The sequence below is a fragment of the Humulus lupulus genome, chromosome 2, assembly GCF_963169125.1.
Source record: "Humulus lupulus chromosome 2, drHumLupu1.1, whole genome shotgun sequence".
In the NCBI taxonomy this organism is placed as follows: Eukaryota; Viridiplantae; Streptophyta; class Magnoliopsida; order Rosales; family Cannabaceae; genus Humulus; species Humulus lupulus.
In genome coordinates, this window is record NC_084794.1 from 13,393,326 (window position 1) to 13,413,109 (window position 19,784).

Genomic DNA, 19,784 nt, shown 5'->3' on the forward strand with positions numbered 1-19,784 from the left:
GTGAAGTTATTATTATTTATTATTATCATTATTATAAATAAAAAGTGGGAGTGGGTTCTCAAATTTCTGTCTTAGACTCAGACTAGGGTTTTTCGCTTTCCCTCCAAACTCGTTTTTTGTTGTTTGGTCTCTGAAGAGATCGACTACACTTGCACTAGGTAAGCTTCATTCTGCCATTGGTACATCTTATTTTTTCTTTAAATTAGCATTTTACGCCATTAATTTATAATCTGTTTGGTTCGTAGGAAAATATTTTGTATGTTCACAATTTTTTTTTTTGTGTTTCCTGCACTCGTGTATTTTCACCTCACTTTGCTTAAATTCATTCTTATATATACATATATTTATGTGTATAAAAATCATTGTCGGTAGCCGAACAGAGCATGAACTCCATTTGGCTGCTGGGATTGAGTGAAAAGGAAAATAGTTTTATGAATTTTGTATCAACAATATGTTTTGCTCTTTCAATGATTCTGTCAGGTCCCTTTTTGTAATGGGGTTTGTGTTTTTAAGACACCAAAACTGGTAAGGAATCATACTTTTATTTGATTTATTATCCTCTTTTATTTAAAAAAAGAATAATTTACTGGAAAAAACATTGATAAGGATTGATCCTCATATGTTAGAGTTTTGCTGCACCTATAAGCACTTGTCGCAAAGTGATATGTATATTTATGTATGGATTTAATTTCTGCCAGAGTGGCGAGTTTTGACATGAGTTTTGACTTGGATTTGAACCATAAGTTTCATACTTACTAAATTATGTTTCCATGAAGAGTTTTTGTGTTTGTGCTGTATCATTTAGGAGACAAATAAGTGGAAATTTATACTCTAAAATGTATTTATTCTTTTTTTGGTACTCTGTATATTTGAATGTTGGAATAGGGATTACTTTCACTGGTTGGGGTTGGGGGAGGTCCTTCAATTGGGGGAGATGGGGGATCAGTATGGTGTTGATTGTTTGGCTAATTATGTGAATATTTAATGGGTACAACTCACAAGACTGTTTGTGTGAATTTTACGCTCACCACTGATTGTTGACTATTTATTCTGGTTACTGAATGGATACAAGATTGTTTGTTTGATTGTCATGTGCACGCCACATGTGTCATTTGTTATTTTCTCAATTGCTTGCTTGATTATGGTCGCCACGTGCACACACACGTGTGTGATCATTAATTTGTCAATTGGTTGCTTGATTATGGTAACTTTATTTGCCAAGTGTTGTATCTCACTTACTGCAGACAACAAATTTTTTGCCCGGTATGGAAACTGAAAAATCTGATGTTTCACGAGCTGAGGATTTCAAAGTCCAGGCCAATGAAGCATTTAAAGGTCATAAATCATTCTTCTGGAATCTGCTTCTAAGGTTATTACTTTATTTTTTTAATAAAATACTTATTATCGAGGTATTGGACCAAGATTTTGACCTTGATGGAAAGTCTAACTTGAATCCAAATCATCTAACTTGAATTTCTACTCCTCCTTGTATTAAATTTAATATAATTTATTTTATTAATGGCGTGAGTTCTTAATTATATATATTTAAAAAATAGAAACTAAAATGTCGCTGCAATAAAGAAGTAGAAATTAGAATGTATAGGGTGAGCTTACAAGGCAGATGTTATTTGTTACCAATTTTACCTCATCTAAGAATCCTTTCATTTTTTATATCTATCATTTGTTTAAGACTTAAGAACAGTTACTGGATTTTGTGCTATTTTTCTACATTTTTGTTGTGCTGATGGTGATGCTTTGATTTCAGTCCGCAAATATGCTCAAGCTATTGATCTGTATACACAAGCAATTGAAATAAACAGTCAAAATGCTGTATATTGGGCTAACCGGTCATTTGCTCATCTTAAACTGGAGGAATATGGCAGTGCTATACAGGATGCTTCGACAGCTATTGAAGTTGATCCTAAATATTCCAAGGCATGATTTTGTGGTCTAACTTCTTATAGTTACTCTTCATCCAAATATTCTTGATCATGTTCTGATAATTTTCTGTTGTTACAGGGTTATTACAGGAGAGGTGCAGCTTATCTTGCCATGGGGAAATTCAAAGAAGCACTCAAGGATTTTCAGCAGGTTGGTTTCTCACTCTTTGTGTCTGCGTGTCTCAAGGTTTTTCTTTAAAAGGCATCTATGTTCATGGCATTTTAGTATGCTATTAATTCACTGATCATACTGGAAGGTTGGCTTCATGTTTCAGACTCAGTAATCTCATGTGTATTATTTCTTTCTAGTTAATTTTATAGTAGTTTGAAACTCACCTTCGACACCATATGCTTTCATGTAATTTCGAAGGGTGGAAATTGTAAGTGTAATCAGGTTCTACGAAAGGAGGTGCATGTAATTTGTGGAATACGTGTTAACAGTCATATCATTATTGTATTAGGCCTTCATAATTAATTCAATTTAGTGGAAGCATCTTGTATATTTTTCCCATAAAGCTTTAGTCTACCTTTTGTTGTGTTATTTTCAGTTCTTTCTTTGTTTGTGATTATTTAATAACCCCTTTGCAGGTCACTAATTTTATCTAGATGCTAATCATCTTTTAGTGTCTTTATTGTTGACCAGTTCAATTTCTTTTGTGAAACAGGTGAAGAGAATATGTCCCAATGATCCTGATGCCACCAAGAAATTGAAAGAGTGCGAGAAAGCAGTGATGAAGCTTAAATTTGAAGAAGCAATTGCTGCACCACAATCTGAAAAGCGATCTATTGCAGAATCTATTGATTTCCATACTATAGGTATCGATATTATTAATATCAAGCTGTTTCTGTTTTTTTTAGTAGTTTATTTTTATTATTATTTTGAGTGCTTAGGTAGTGTTACAAACTTTTGAAGCAATTTTATTTGGTTTGGTTTATGTCTTATCATTTACCATTTTTTCTTGCTTTTCTTTTTTCAAGTTTATACAAAGTTTCACTGTTTTACTTTCAAGCAATTCTGGGGTTTTTTATTTATTTATTTTGATTCGTTAGTTTTGCTGATATATATACCTAATTTATATTTGTAGTGATTGTATGGGCTCATTAGTAAAATTATTATTTGAGGCGGAAAATGTGTAGAAATTCAGGTCATTCACTAAAAGTTCTATATGATTTGTAATTGAGTCCTACTTAGTGAATGACCAATTTCAGGCGCTTGACTTGAGTCATTACCCTCATCATGTGGTAGGGCTGTAGTGTCCTTTGTATGTATACTATGCCTAACCCATATGGTTAGGTCCATAGACCACAAATGTGTCTTGTGTCTACTTATAAGGGGCTAGATTCATCATTGATCCCATTTGTTAGTAACAATCCTCCCTTGATATGTCTTTCTACAAATTGATAGAGATTGTTGGGCATTGCTTAACTAAAGTCTCTATGCAGCTCCTTTGATGCTATTTTAATTTTAATGTCAGGCTTGTCATCATAGCCACATTTCAACCTCTGATTTGTGCAAGTACCTCACTTTTTTAGTATTTAAGTTTTTGAAAAAAAACCTGAAACTTTTGAGGAGCTACATAATTGTGAAAAAAGGTGCAGTCCTACTGATCTCTGAGGTTATGTCATATAGAAAAGTGTACTTGTTAAAGTTGGTCTCAATGTAGTTGACAAACCAGAACCTGTGACTTTGGTCTTGGGGTTTCAATATGGAAAATTTTGAAAGCTGACAGTGACTGTGCATTAGGAAAATTGCCTTGGACCAAAGTAACTAAATGGATTAATTAACCCTTCATGGAGAACCTGTTTTAAGTGATTAATTAGGGTTTTATTTACCAAGGTATCCAGCTTTGTTCAGATGTCATTGTAGTTGGATAAATTTCCAGTGTTGACTCTTGGTAAGTATCGATTAGAAAATTATTCTAGTTTTGCCATTCCCATTTGAGATTCGTGACCTTCTGCAGCCTGGGTTTTCCAGGAGAAGCTTGGTTAATTCATTGATCATATCTGATGATCAGCATTATGTTTACTGTTATATATTGACAATTAACTACTTTATTTTTCAAACAAAAATAAAAAAATTAACTAGTTTATTTATAGTATTCTTGTATAATGTATCATTATAGGAGCGACCCCCAGTTCATCATCAGTGCCCACTCAAGTGGCTGTAGCAGCTGTGGCAGTAGCAATTGTGGCAGCGATGGTGATGAGAGTGGGAACAACAACAGCCATAGTGGTAGCCACAATATTGGTGGTGCTGCTGATGGTTCTTGGGGCATGTTGGTGGTCTGGCTGCATTGGTGGTATTCATGCCAAAAGTCGAGTTAATGACCTAGGTTTGAGTTCACAATAAGTCATATCACAACAAAATTTAATAAGCTTTAAGAGTGTAGGAACTGAATGATTGATTAAATTCATTCACTGATGGTAAATTCATAGATCTGCTATAAAAGATTGCATCATACAATTCTTTGGGAATACGGTTTTTTCAATGCAGCGGGTAGAAAAAAAATGTTCCCAAGGGAATCTTTTTTGTGCACTCTGTTCATGTGCCTAATGTAGGGAGGCAAATGGTATGCCAATAAATTGGGATGATAGCCTAAGTTGACAGGTCAAACATTGCATGATTTACATTATTTCCTAATGATATCATATGTAGTCATACTCATGTCATTCTTTTGATGTTTTTTAAGTACTTGGTAGGGAGTGATTTAGTGTAGTACATAGCCATGATAGAGTTCAATAGTGTAAGATAATTTTGCTGGCTAACCAAATTGTAGGTGTTTAGTCTCTTTCCATTCACTCTCATCAGGTTGACGGGAGACTGGTTTAAGAATCCTTTTGAAATTATCGAAAACAAACCAGAGAAATGTTGCTATGGTTTGAATTTTAAAATTTTAGAGTCAATTGTTTTGAGATACTGGATTGCAATGTGCAATATCCAAGTTAGTGAATCATCAATGCAATTAGAATTGAAAGTAAAGCTCATATTGGCAAGCTAAAGTCATTGACTGTGCAGTTGCACAAGTTTTATCTGTAACCACAACTTGGTTGAAACTTATTATTTCATCTTGCACTGATTTGTGATTTTGAAAGGCGTGTCTTGTATATTAAGATTAGCTGTTGAAAGAAATGGTTGCTAAAATCTTGCAAATTGCAGTTTTTCCATTTGGGGGGAAAAATGAACAGTCTGTGAACCATGTTCTAGATTATTGGTTTCTTGGCTGATTAATGCTTTCAAAAGAGTTTATATTACCTTCATAAATAGGTAGCTTTACCTCAATGTGCTTTGAAACTCAACCTGTTTGTCTTGTTAATTGTGGTTGGACTAGGAACAATATTTTTGTATTAAGTAAAAAGTTTGTCTTTCTTTGAGTTTTGTCCTAGTGATACATGGCATAGAAGGATATACTTTTCCTGAACTTAGTTTAGGGTAAACTTTTAGACACGAGGTTCTTACATTAATTGCTGAGTCCTTTACTCTTTTGTCTGTATAACGATCTGTATCTCTGTTACGTTTTTGTATCTTTCTTGTAGTAAAGGAAGTTCATGATATGTGCTAACCCCTAGGTATTCATTAAGTTGCTCTTTGTTTTAACTCCAGATGTGGAGCCACAGTATTCGGGTGCACGGATAGAAGGAGATACTATTACGTTGGAATTTGTAAAGAAAATGATGGAGGATTTCAAGAATCAAAAGTGCCTACACAAACGGTACATTGATAGACATCATTCTGAGTGTCTTGTTCATAAATTAATATCATATTGCAGATATCATTCTGAGTGTCTTCTAATTTGGTTTTCATATTGCAGATATGCATTCCAGATAGTATTACAAACAAGAGAAATGTTGCAGAACCTGCCTTCTCTCGTTGATATAACTGTTCCAGAAGGCAAGCACTTTACTGTTTGTGGTGATGTGCATGGTCAGGTAACTTGTTTATCTCCTCTCTCTGGTACTACACTGTATTTGACACATTAGACCCAACACTCAAAGCTAGAGAGAGCATGTTTAAATGTATAGCCGGCTGAGTTTAGAGTATGAATGAAGTTCGTTAAACACATCCTAAGTAATTAATAGCGATGGAGGTATGGTTGGACTTTCATAGTGAGATTAAATGGTGATTGTTAGTTATGGTCTATCAATCTATGTGTACGACATTCAATTCATACCTTGTCATGTAGCCATTGTCCCATGTTTCAATGTTTAAGCACTGTCTTCTATTACTTGTCTGAAAGACAAGACAATTGTTTGATGGCCTTTTATTAGTTTTTCTCCCTTTTGTTTTTCAATATCCTGATTGATGGTTTCAATTGATATACTAGTGTTCTCAAAATTTTCTGTTCTTGTTCTTGTCCATGACTGCGTCTTGTGGCCATGTTGTTAATGGATTGCTATTTCTTAAATTTCTTTTATTTTTCTCATGATGCAGTTCTATGACCTCCTAAATATTTTTGAGCTTAATGGGCTTCCTTCGGAAGATAATCCCTATTTATTCAATGGTGATTTTGTGGATAGAGGATCGTTTTCTTTGGAGGTCATCCTTACACTGTTTGCATTCAAGTGCATGTCTCCATCAGGTAAACCACCTGCAATTTGTAATTGTTTTACTGGCATTGTCTGTATTTTTATGGATAAATAATCATTTGGTACTTGTGTTTTATCAGAATACATACTTAGTATTTTATGTTTTTAATAATACTCTAATTTGAAATCAAACATATTTAGTATCTGGACTTAAATTTTTTCAATAAAATTTTATGAATATGACCAAACTGTCTCCAATTATGAGTTTTAAATTCAAATTTAATTACTTAATTATATATAATTGAGGGCAGTTTGATCGTATTGATAAAATTTTATTGTTCAAATTTGAGTTTATGGCACCAAATATGTATAATTTTAAATTATAGAGTACCAGATGAGCATTATTAAAATTATATGGTACTAAATCTGTATTTTGATAAAACAATGGTTACCAAATGGTTATATTCCTATTTTTATTTAGTAGTACCATCAATGTCTTGGTTTTATGCAATTTTGGTCTGATTATGATAGCAACTAGAAAGCATGCAAGTGTTCCAGGAGCTTCTGACTTTTATTTATTTATTTTAATACAAACATAACTTTGTATTAAATCATAAGAATAGAGTACAGAGAAAGTAAGAGCAAGATGGTCTTAAAAAGAAGAACGAAGAGCTTGAAAACAACAAAAAAGCTTACAGTAGCCCAAAAATAAGAGAAAACAATAATTTTTTTATGAATTCATATTAATAACTTTTCTTTGGGTTTTGTTTATTTATTTTAAAAAGAAGTTATGTACTTATAAATTTTGATAAACTGTTTCCACACTTTTCATGTGTAATTTAGCTGTTTTATTAACATATTTGTATATTTTTCAGCAATGTACCTTGCAAGGGGAAATCATGAGAGCAAGAGCATGAACAAGATATATGGTTTTGAAGGAGAAGTTCGCTCTAAGTTGAATGAAACGTTTGTGGAACTATTTGCAGAAGTTTTTTGTTGCTTACCACTGGCCCATGTAATCAATCAGAAGGTTTTTATCGTTCATGGGGGTCTTTTTAGTGTTGATGGAGTGAAACTCTCAGACATTAGAGCTATCGATCGTTTCTGTGAACCTCCTGAGGAAGGTTTAAACCATAACTTTTGTCATATGATGTTATTGGCATGTGAAAGCTACATGTCCAAATATGTTGCCGTTGACATTCTGTGCTCTATGGATTTATGCTTGTTTCTTTTGTTTTTCTTATATTTATTTTGATAGGGTTGATGTGTGAATTGCTATGGAGTGATCCACAACCTTCACTGGGAAGAGGACCTAGCAAACGTGGTGTAGGCCTTTCTTTTGGTGCTGATGTGACGAAGAGATTTTTGCAGGAAAACAATTTAGGTACGTTTCATTTTGTTTCTTCACATTCTTGCTCTATAGTCAGCAACCTCACATGCTTGGTCCAATGACAGATTTAGTTGTGCGCTCTCATGAGGTAAAGGATGAGGGGTATGAGATTGAGCATGATGGTAAACTCATAACTGTATTTTCTGCACCAAACTACTGTGATCAGGTAATCCAATTATGTTTAGTGTTTTAAATTCCACAATAATGCTCCAGGAGTGGTTAAGCATTTTTAAACCTTTGCAGTATGTACCATTTGCTTTTGTCAATAACTCTAAGGATCTGCACTTTGACATGACCTTTACCAAATTATTTCTGGACATTATACTGACCGGCTCATTCAATGGTTTCATTCAATCGGGATGAGTCACTGATTGTTGAATCTTTGTTAAAGATCATGAAAATCTTGTGCTGGTTTTTCTGTTTTGTTTTCTTGTTTATAGATGCTAACATTTTCTACCTGAATCTTATCTCTTCATTTTGCTAACGGGACATTCGCGGCATAAATACCTAAGTTTATGTTTTTGTTACACTTAAATAACTAACTTATTTTTTTGATGGCATAAATATATAATATTTATTTTTTGTTGCAACTGTTACTTCTTTCCGTTAGTGGCAAATACAAAACTTTTTAATCAAGGATATTGGCGGTATAAATACACAAATTTATGTAACTGTTGCACTTAAATACTTAGCATATATTTACTTTTTTAAAAATTAATTTTTTTTATTATTTATGCTACAAAAATTAAAAGTTAGGTATTTAAGTGCAACAGTTACATAAACTTATATATTTATGCCGCCAATATCCTTGATTAAAAAGTTTGGTATTTTCCTTTTAACAGAAAAAGTAACGGTTGCAATAAAAAATAAACGTTAGGTATTTATGTTTAAAAAAAAATTAGGTATTTTAGTAGAACTTAGATATTTATGCCGCCAATATCTCTTTTGCCAACTCATGCACTGCACAATAATCTGTGTATGTTCAATAAAGATGAGTTAATATTATTCCCCTTTATAGAATAGCTCTGTTAAGATGGCCATCGACCTGCTTTTACAATTTTTTTGTGCTTTTTGATTGGTATTTGGGTGCGATCAGAAATAATGCATGATCCTATATCATGCATTGATTTATTCCTTGAGTAGTTGTTATGTCAATATGAAAGGTGGACTGCAACCAAAGGTAATCGATGTATTTGTAAGCTCTACTTTTGAAATTGAAGATCAATCAAATGATGATGTTGGTGATTTTGTTGTCTTATATTCTAGAATTAGAGCAATGGATGTTCACTTTATCTAGCAATGTAGTCTGTCTAGCTAGTAACTCGAAGTACATTGTCAGCTTGAAACGCATGCTTAATTTACATTTGATGGCTTTTCTGCAGATGGGCAATAAAGGTGCTTTTATCCGTTTCGAAGCTCCTGAACTAAAACCAAACATTGTTACATTCTCAGCAGTGGTAAGTTGCTTGCTTCTGCTACCAAACAATGCTTTTATTTTTAGTGCTTGCTCATTCATTTACCTTTACCTCTCCTAAACAGTCTAGTAAAAGTAAACATGTCTGGAGTTTAATATTTTGAGTATTTGAATGAACTTACAGCCACACCCTGATGTGAAGCCAATGGCATATGCAAATAACTTCCTCCGAATGTTTCAATAGTTCCCTTCCCGGAGGGAGGACCAACAATTGCATTTTGTGCACATTAGATTGTCTGCAAAATCACAAAAGAAAATGGAGACAGCCCAAATACAGTATGATGTTTGTGATGATGGTCTGTTAGAGAAACGCCACACAATTCGTTTATTTGATACTTTGTAGTCCCTCGCATCTTTGGAGACCATTTTTATTGCATTTCGTTTGATACCCGTTTTCCCTTTCAACTTCTTACCTGGCAGTCAGGTTAGATGAAAAGACACACGAATCTGCTTTGTTGAAATAGACAATCAAAATCTGTATTTATTGATTGTTTTCTTCCTTTTTCTTTTTCATTTTAATCCTGTGTAGTTTTATTTTTCTTGTTGTTCTCTGGAGATGTGGAAAGTGGCAGTGCTTTTCTGTATTTAAAAATTGAAGCCACTATCTCCCTTGACCCTTGTTATTATTATTTTTAAACCCCCATCTCTTACTTTTAGATAATATTTTGATAATGATATATGCATGTAATTTCCATTTTCTCAGTTACCGTTTTGAGGTAGACTCTTGGAGGCACAGATAATTGATGACAATACTCATTTAAAAAAAATAAATAAATAAAAAGAAAAGAAAAGTGAGCAATATCTTCAACAGAATTTGAAAATTCAAAGATATAATTTATGAAAGCATGTCTCTAGAGTTGAAATCATGGTTAGTTGCACATGGTTTTTAGGAAGTACTTGGTGTAAATTCTTCCCCCTAACAATAAGAGAACCTATATTAGGAACTAACTTGTAGACATTACTGGAACAACCAGATAATGTGTTAGTTCCTCTGGTCTGAGATTCATGGACGTAATAATCAAATATGGCCACGAGTGTCAACACAAAAGGGAGACTAGGGGGCCATAAATGTATCAGTACAGTGTACCATAAGTGCTACAGTAAGAGATAATTTGAATGGTCTACAAACATGTGTTGAGGCACCAGACATGGTGTGTTGATGGGTGACCCATGATTGAAAGTATATCTTTGGTGCCACTAGAGAGCTCTTATCTTAGAGGGAAGACAGTATTGAGTGTACTATGGAGGCATTGATGATGAGCGAATGATAGAATAAGGATAAGCTTTATTGTTGGGATTTGCCTTGGTATGTAGTGAGTGTCTTTACTCTTTACTAGAGGTAGGGAGGGAGGGACTTGGTATGTTGAATTGAAAATAAGATTTTGGTGAGTTGTTATATAAAACATGAAGATGCAAATGAAATCAAAACTAATGTAACACTAGATTTAATAAATATAACGATTTGCTTACAATCCTCAATTTTATTAAGTGGACTAATTTAACTATTTTTTACAAGTTTGTATAAATGTCCTCTTAAGAATCAATGGGCAATTTCTTTTACATTATTATTATGTTGTAGTAGTAAATATCATTGGAAAAAAAAACATATCATCTTTACATTATGGAGAAAAAAAATTATTCTAACTAAATAAATTTTCTATCACCCGAATAGTATGGATAACTAATTTATTAGGCATTATGTTCTTCATCACTTTGGAACACTTTAAAAAATTAGACATTAAACTTTAAAAAAATATCTAAAAAAGATATTTTTATATTGAGGATTCCTTTTTTTTTTGTAGCAATATTATTTTTTTGCGAATCAATTCAAGAATTCTTAATATAATCCTCAAAAGTCCACTTAGTCCTATTCAACAATAAAAAATATAGGTTGGGAAAAATTGATTAGTCATCATCCATTTTGTTTGGAGAAGAATAAACTAACCTACAAAAATAAATAATAAATAAGCACATTAATTTTAAATAATAATAAAAAAGTAAGATATTTTTTGAGAAAAAGCAATATTATATAATTTTTTTTTTTTTTGCAGCAAATATAACATTATTTCTAAGCATTAGCAAATATATATATATTTCTTTTCTTGTTATTTCGTTAATATTATGATTTATTTATTTTGCTAAATATAATTTTAATTTTTTGTTTCACTCCTGCAAACATGAAATATCACCAACAAAAAAAAACCATTTTCCTTCTGGTTATAAAGTGATAAGACTTGTTAAATTTCCAAGTGCCCTTATTCACTTCTTCGCCGCTTTCCTCTGTCGTTTTTCTTTAGGGTTCATTCCGTCGTCGTTTTGAGTGTTCGCCATATTATTAGGTTTTGCTTCTGTTATTTTGTTTTTTGGTCCCTAATAAATGTCATTTTTATTATTTTGCGTTCTTTATTTAAGTTTTATTCTAAACGGTGTCGGTTTCTCTTTAGGAGTGAAAAAGCGGAAATAGGTATTATTCTTTCAAGAAATACACAGCAATTCTAGGACTACATCTAAATCTAATCTGAGAAAACGGCGTCGTTGCGGCCTTTACAAAATCAATCGGAGTTATTTGATTTTTTTTCCTTCTCTGATTCCTCGCCGGTCTCCCGTTGCCGGAATTATTTCCGGTGACCTATTAAGGGTCCCTTCTTCGAATCCTTCGCTGCATCCCCCTTTTTTGGCTTTATTCTAAGGTATTTGTTTTTCTTTTATATTTTCATTTTTTGAAAGGATTCAATTGGGTTTGACTGGGTTGGGACCATGGAAAGAGAGAAATTTCGAGGTTTTTTTTTTTCGCAGAAACACAATGTTCTTGTAAGGTAGGAAATTGGTTGAGAGTATCAAGCTTGTTTGGGTTGAGATATGATGTATTGTTGTGAAGTTAGAATAGAGATATGTAATGAAGCTTTGTTGTAGCAAGCGTTAGAGATAAATGGGGTGTGTGGATTATTTACTCTTTACTTAGTTAGTTGTCATTGAAATTTTGAGGGCTTTTTTCTTGCTTGTCATGTATGGGACCTGACTTGAAGATAGATTATGACATATTTGATTTTCAATATGGTGTTGTATTAATTTAGATGCGTGATAATTTTCACAAAAGCTTGTTTATGAACTATTCCACATTGAACAGAAGGAGCTCAGCGAAACGGGTAATGGAGATATGTTCTCACAAATAGTTAAAGGGTTGTGTGTTCATTTTTTATGTAATTATGAGTCCATTACAAGCCTTTCACTTCTATCTCTTTCTATTGCTGCATTATATGATTGTGAACTTAAACATGCTGACTCTTGATCAAACTTTATGTAACTAATGTGTTTTTTATGCTTCTATTTTGATGGGTTTTTTTTTTCCAGTGTGGCTAATGGAGGTAACAGTGGCAGACCCTTATGGGACGAATCCTGGACCAATTGATTGTTCAGTACTTTATGATCAAGAGAAGCATGTTTCCTCAGCAGTTTGGGACGGGCAGGTGGAGTTTACTTAATAGGCTCTAAGTTTTCTTTCTTTTGTGTTTTTACTATTTATTTTGACATTCTTATTTAATAACACCTTTATATAGTGTTTGACTGTGTTTTGAATTTTGATTACAGGAGCGTGGTGCGCTTAGATGTCATGAACACACTTCAAAGTTAGATCAATGGGCACTTACGCCAAAACAACTTGAGTTTGTAGAGAAGGCTGGGTTTGGTTATTTAAAACTGATCCCTGCAATAAGTCTGGACAATCCTCTTATTTCTGCCTTAGTTGAGAGATGGAGGAGAGAAACAAACACTTTCCACTTGAATGTTGGAGAAATGACTGTGACCCTCAAGGATGTTGCATTATTGCTTGGACTAGCTATAGATGGAGAACCAGTAATTGGGACAACTTACACCACCTGCCAATTTGTTTGTGAAAAATATCTTGGAAAAGCGCCAGAATCTGGTTATACGAGTGGTGGAATGGTGAAGCTAAGTTGGTTGAAAGAGTTTTTTTCACGCTGTCCTGAGGATGCGCCACTTGAGATTATTGAACGTCATACTCGTGCTTACCTCTTATACCTTGTAGGCAGCACAATATTTTCCACTACTACAGGAAATAAAGTCCCTGTTATGTACCTTCCCTTATTTGAGAATTTTGAGCAGTGTGGAAAGTATGCTTGGGGGGCCGCTGCTTTGTCATTCTTGTATAGGGCTCTAGGTAATGCCTCACTGAGATCTCAGAGTACGATTAGTGGTTGTTTAACACTTTTACAGGTAATTTTAGGCTTCTTTCTCTTTCTTTGTCTCATTCGTTCTTACTTCTTCTTTTTAGTACTGTCTCTGGGTTTCCATTCAATATTTGCTCTCAAAATAGTCTTTGTTAATCTGCTTTTATTTTTGCAGTGCTGGAGTTACTTCCACTTGAACATTGGTCGACCAAAGCTCAATCATGACTTAACACATGACCGGTTTCCATTTGTGCTTAAATGGAAGGGGAAACAAAGTGGGCCCACTGCTAACCGTGATGTAGTATTTTACCGGAAGGCATTGGATTCACTAAAACATTGTGATGTAAGTTATATTTTCACTGTTTTGGATAATGTTCAATTTATGGTTATTCTGGAAATTATGATACAAATAGTATGCTTTTTCATATGCAGGTGGAGTGGCTTCCTTATAGAAATATGGACAGTACATTAATTCCAGAAGATATAAAAAGTAATCTGATTCTAGGAAGGTCAAAGACAATGTTGATTTGTTTTGACAAGGCAGAAAGGCATCTCCCTAATCGTTGTCTTAGGCAGTATGGTATGCTTCAGTCAATTCCAGAAGATGTACAGAGATGGGAGAGAAAAAGTCGTGGAGTTGACGGTGGGGTTGACTTGTCTGGGAAGATGGAATCTGAACTTAACGAATGGTCAGAACGTCGATATAATATTGTGGAAGGTGACGATAGCACAGATGAAAATGACTACTTGCAGTGGTACCTGAAAGTTACCCGCAAATTTGTAGGGAGACCTATATCTCTCTCAACAGAGTTTCAAAGAACAGTAAGGCTGAGATGATTATGAATTTGGGGAATAGTATTTACTGCTGTGAGAAAGCAAATTATTTGTCGATCTTATACTAATTGTTTACTGTTGAATTTTGCAGAATGCCGGGTTGAGGGATATTGCACATATAGCGGATACATTCTCCACAAAAGGGTTGGATTCTCAACAAATTGAATTGATTTCTAGAATCAGATATATTGCCCATGAATGTCTTAGGGACCAAGTTGGAGGTCCAGCCATCCTGACTGCTACTCCACAAGTTGAAGTCGGAAAAAGGGTTAGAGGAAAGGAGAGAGTAAGAAGAAAGAGTACTGGAAAACGTTTGCGTAAGGATGAGCTGGCACAATATAACACAGCTAGCGAGGATGACCAATCTCATTTTGGGGTAACTGTTGCTATTGATCATTACAAACTACATCAAGCTGATACAGAAGAGAGCCACTCACACTTGTGCGCTCTAGATAGTGAGGAACATCCTTTAGGGATTATACATGCTGATGGTGTGGTTGACCATATGCAGCTATGTAATGATGCTGATATTGTGATCAATCAATCAGAGCTAAACCATGCAACTGATGAGGTAGCTGATGCTGAGATGAGCCATGCATTGACCAAAGATGATGAAACACAGTTTCTTAATGAAACAGAAAACAACAATGACTCTCAGCCTTGTGATGCAATGCAGGAGATCAAAGACTCCCAACTTTCTGTTGCAACTCTGGAGGTTGATTCACAGCTTACAGATGCACCTAAGGAGGTTGACTCACGGTTTTGTGATTCACCTAAGGAGGTTGTCTTGCAGCACCCTGATGCAACTAAGAAGGTCGCTGCCTCTCAAGTTAATGATCCCACAAAGGAAGTCCCTGACTCACAGCTTAATGAGACAACGGAGGAGGTTGTCAACTCACAGCTGAGTGATACAACTGAGGTCATGGAGTCACAGTTTAGTGATGCAAGGGAGGTTATGGATTCGCAGATTCCTGATGCTTTTAACAAGGCCAGCAAATCTCAAATTTCTCATGCAATTAGTGAGAGTGATCAGCAGACAGGTGAAGAAAATGTAACAGCAGCAGAGGTTGTTCAACAATCATCTCTCGAGACTTCCATAGATATGGTACAACAACAGAATGCTGTAGCGTCATAGGACAAACACGAAGGCGCTATCATGCAACTTTTTCATGGTAATTAATTCTTCCAGAACAGTCAAATATTAATAGATAGGATTTTCTACATGGTATAGCATCTATTACTTTGAAGAGGCATTATTTAATGGTATCCTCTGCCCTCCCCTATTTATTGGATTGTTTTTTGTCCTTCATTGCTTATTGTTTTCTTACTCTGAGCAACATGGTTCTGCAATCTGTTTTGGAGCAAGAAATGGTGCCATAATAAGATCCAACACCAATAGAGTCATATAATTTCTCAGTTGGAATGAAATGTTGCTTCTACATCTTATGCTGACAAAGAAAAAAGAGAGTAGCTTAATAGTATTAATTAGTTTGTTTATGTAATTAGAGATGGTCACTTCTGGTTCCAAATGAGGAAACATTTTTATATTTTTGGCTGACTTCAGTTATTTTCATTGACAATTTTCTTCCAATAAATGACTATTTTGTGGCATGCACGTGAAGTTGTAAAAAACATTAGGACAAGAGGTAAAAGTTAACAAAAATAGTTTTCCCTGTACACATAATGTTATTGTAATAGTTTTCAACAGTTGGTTTCTGCTAGACCATTGATCTATTACTGTTCTTATGTCAATATGTACCGGACAGGTTGGAGGAGGAATTGAATTGTCTGCTGACATTTATTGATGAAAAAACTGTAGTGTTTATTGTTCATTTTATCACCTTTGTTGTTACAACATTGCCCCACCCAAAAAGTTTGGAGCCAATCTTAGCATTGGTTAGTCCAAACTTTTGATGAATTTTCAATTGGTTTTTTTTTAAAAAAAAATATATAAAATTACGACTAATTCTGAAATTTGTACAAAAATACCATTTCGGATTATTAAAATATACAAGATTTCAAGTTACAGAGATGTTAAAATACAGTAAAGAATTTAGTTACAGATGGGATATAGAATTATATTAGAGATGCTATGTCATAACATAATTACTGTAGAGATGCCATTTTAAATAAAATTCTAGAAATAAAAAAAATAAATCGTATAATTACTATTTTTAATAGCATCATCGATTTAAATTTTTTTCTTTCAAAAATAGCTATTTTTTTAATCAATTGTACAGTTATAATTTATTTAAAATATGGTTTTCAAAGTATTTATAGAAAAAAATACTGTTTGCTAAGCAATTGCAACAAAAGAATACAACATCATACTAAAAGTATAATACATCCATTTATTATTAGGGAGATTTAAACAAATACCTTAAAAATATAAATTAATTTCATAAATATCTTAAAATAACTTATTTACACAAATATCGTGTTACGTCGTCAGGATATACCAAAATTTGAAAAAAATTAGGAAATCGCACTTCCCAAATTTTTTTGTTTTCTGGGTTGTAAAAATCTATTTTTTTGTTGCTTACGATTCCGATAAGATACATTTTTGTTACTTTTTAAATATATATATAAATATTTATTTTTCAGATTATATTATTTCAGATACATTTTGATTACCTCCAAAACTTCTTGTAGACATCTTAATATACTATTAGTTATTTTTTGGTTATATTATTGTATCTTATTATTTAAGATACAATTTTGTAACCTACAAGCTTATATCATAAGCTAATGAGTTGACATATAGTATAGTAAGTTACCATATAGCTTATTAAATATTAATTTAGTATACTACACAACAATTTTTAAATGAAAACTTATAATAGATTTTTTTAGTCACTCATGTAAATTACGTCTTATTGTTTAAGAAACGTTTAAGTTACATTCAAGTCTATTTTAGAAACTAATTAGTTATGATATAGTATAAAAAATTACTCTTATAGTTATAATTTACCATGAATAGCTTATTAGAAAAAAAAAATTTAGTATACTACATAATTACTTTAAAAAACTACTATTTTTTTTGTAGTATGAAACAAATTTAAAGCAACCAACTAAGTGAGTTACCAAAATAGTCTTATTATGTTCTATTTAAAAGTTACCAAATAATATCTTAAATAATCTATTTTAAAAAAGTTACTTGAAATGTTTCAAAAATAGCTGTTAAGTTGTTTAGAATACCGTATGATATCTTTTATATGTAAAATAAGAATACATTTTTTGATAACTTTTCAACACAACAGAAAATGACTCATCCCAACCATCTTCTCTGACGACGGCAAGAAACCCATCATAACAAAAATAATGCACATTTTTTGAACTCTTTGATTTAAATTCTACTTTAAAAAAATTAATAATTAGTTACAAAGTTACTTTTCATACATAATAGAGACTATTAATCACTTTGCAAAACTAAACTTGAAGTTAATTAACGAAAATAAAGTTTTTTTAAGAATGGTAACTAATCAATATTTAATTAGTATCGTAAGCAACCAAATGATTGCTTTTGATTTCGGTGATGACTAGAAAATATATGCTTTTTACATATCAAAATGATCACCTTTAAGATTAAGTTGTGATAGTACCACTCTTGAGCCCAAACGACTAACGGTGTGACAAATTTATTTTAAAGTTGTGGATAAGAGAGAGAAAGAAGTAATATAATGTTATATTGTTTGCAAAAAATGTTAGGAGCAACAATATATTTGAATTAAGATGGGTCAAGACATTTTTTGATTTAAGATGATAAAAAATGTGTCAAATGTAAATTTCTCTATTATAAAATAGACAAAAGATATTTCAAAATATTGTTTACAATTATTTTTTTTATACAAAATTTATACGCTATCTCCTCGATATTTGTACTAAACTATGCACCAAATTTGCACACCCAATGACATGTTATACCTTTTTAACATAGTGGATCTTACATTAAATAAATGTGATTTGTTGAAAAAAAAAATGTCAACGTAAAAATTTGGTGCATGGTCTGTGTGAATTTATTATTACTCTTTGTGAAAAGTTCATTTTAGTGTCAAACTCTTATGTAAATTGTTGGTGTAAGATCTCGTTCTCTATATTATGGATAAGCATGAAGAGAAAGCTTGGGCCTTGGTCGTTGCTATGCTTGAAAGTTAAACCTAGTCTTTCGATGAGGTACGAGTCCGAAAAACTAGAGATTAATTTTCCTTTGTAAAAATATGGGGAGTACCGTGATTGTACTTCGGCTATTTTCTCTAGGCCAAATGGAATAAATAGCATTCAATAATGAGAAATTTTAAAAAATATGGCTTTTATACTATTATTGTGCAAAAATATGGGAATTATAATTTTGTTAATTTGTATGGGAAAATTTATTAAAGAAAAAGATAAAGTATGAGAAACACAATTAGTAACTAACTAAATATAGAAGTTAATTTTAAAACCAAAACAAATCAACCAAGGGGTAATATTATAAAATTAGAATTCCACTATTCTCTCTCTCTCTCAAACCCCAGCCACACAAACCCTTTCTCTCTTTGTGTGTATATTTCTGGAGGTAACTAGTTATCTTTACGTTCTGATGTGTGTATATTTATGAGTTTTTTATAGTAACTGGTTACCTATGTTACTAAAATTATAGTTATTTTTTCATTTTTTGATGAAGTATTCTTTATCTTTTTCCTTCAAATTTAATGTTTTCTTTTCATATTTAATATGAGTAACCCGTCATCCCTCTTATGGTAATTGGTTACCCTTCTTATGGCAGAAGGTTACTCTACCCAGGGTAACTGGCTACCCCTCCTGGTACATGTTATTTAATCTAGCTCTATAATTTTTTTTTTACATAACTATCGAAGATCAATCAAGTAATTAGTTACCTTACCTAAGATTTGAAAAAAGAAACGTACAATCTAAAAATAAAAGGAAAAAGATGTTTACAATAAATAAAAAATATTAATAAACAAAATTCATATTTTAAAAAAAAAAAGAAATTTTTTTTTGCAAAGCAACCAATGAAAAATTTAATATGAAATCAGTTATATAAAAATAATATAAAACAAACAAATAAGCTAAAAAAAAATAATTATTAAATTACAAACATACCCTTCCAAATTAATAAAACTTGATTAAGAGTAAAACTATAGCATAAACCAACTTTTATACAAAAATATGAGAAAATAAATCCTTAAAAGTGAAAATTCTTAAAGAAAGCCGTGATTAACTTTTTTTTAAAAAAAAGTCATATTTTTGCACACTCTATTAAAAATCTCATATAAAATGTAATTTCCTCTTCGATAAATGATGATTTTGAGAGAGTGTTTATGAAAAGAGAGTTTCATTATGGGATCTTTACAATTATATACCTATAATATAAAATAATTACAAAAACCACCTACAAAATTTTATGTACAAAAATACATTGTCACGTCATCAAA

At 32.4% G+C, this 19,784-nt stretch overlaps 2 protein-coding genes across 5 annotated transcripts; both read left to right on the forward strand.

Annotated features, from left to right (window-relative positions):
• On the forward strand, positions 1 to 10,030 carry LOC133817319 (serine/threonine-protein phosphatase 5). 3 transcript variants are annotated; one of them, XM_062249802.1, is made up of 14 exons: positions 1 to 158; positions 1,245 to 1,335; positions 1,766 to 1,935; positions 2,020 to 2,091; positions 2,606 to 2,756; positions 4,064 to 4,273; positions 5,542 to 5,650; positions 5,750 to 5,867; positions 6,370 to 6,517; positions 7,340 to 7,588; positions 7,723 to 7,848; positions 7,920 to 8,020; positions 9,237 to 9,311; positions 9,453 to 10,030. In XM_062249802.1, the coding sequence occupies exons 2-14, from the start codon at positions 1,266 to 1,268 to the stop codon at positions 9,510 to 9,512; spliced, it is 1,659 nt and encodes a 552-aa protein (XP_062105786.1). In that variant the 5' UTR covers positions 1 to 158; positions 1,245 to 1,265; the 3' UTR covers positions 9,513 to 10,030. The 3 variants fall into 3 exon arrangements, with proteins under 3 accessions (XP_062105786.1, XP_062105787.1, XP_062105788.1); XM_062249803.1 differs by lacking the exon at positions 4,064 to 4,273; XM_062249804.1 differs by lacking the exon at positions 1 to 158 and having other exon boundaries at positions 1,245 to 1,369.
• Positions 10,031 to 11,594: 1,564 nt separating this feature from the next.
• Positions 11,595 to 16,207, forward strand: LOC133817320 (protein MAIN-LIKE 2). Of its 2 annotated transcripts, none has more exons than XM_062249806.1 (6): positions 11,595 to 12,018; positions 12,680 to 12,795; positions 12,917 to 13,561; positions 13,691 to 13,858; positions 13,948 to 14,337; positions 14,441 to 16,207. In XM_062249806.1, the coding sequence occupies exons 2-6, from the start codon at positions 12,688 to 12,690 to the stop codon at positions 15,482 to 15,484; spliced, it is 2,355 nt and encodes a 784-aa protein (XP_062105790.1). In that variant the 5' UTR covers positions 11,595 to 12,018; positions 12,680 to 12,687; the 3' UTR covers positions 15,485 to 16,207. The 2 variants fall into 2 exon arrangements, with proteins under 2 accessions (XP_062105790.1, XP_062105791.1); XM_062249807.1 differs by lacking the exon at positions 11,595 to 12,018 and adding an exon at positions 12,086 to 12,262.
• Positions 16,208 to 19,784: the final 3,577 nt, after the last annotated feature.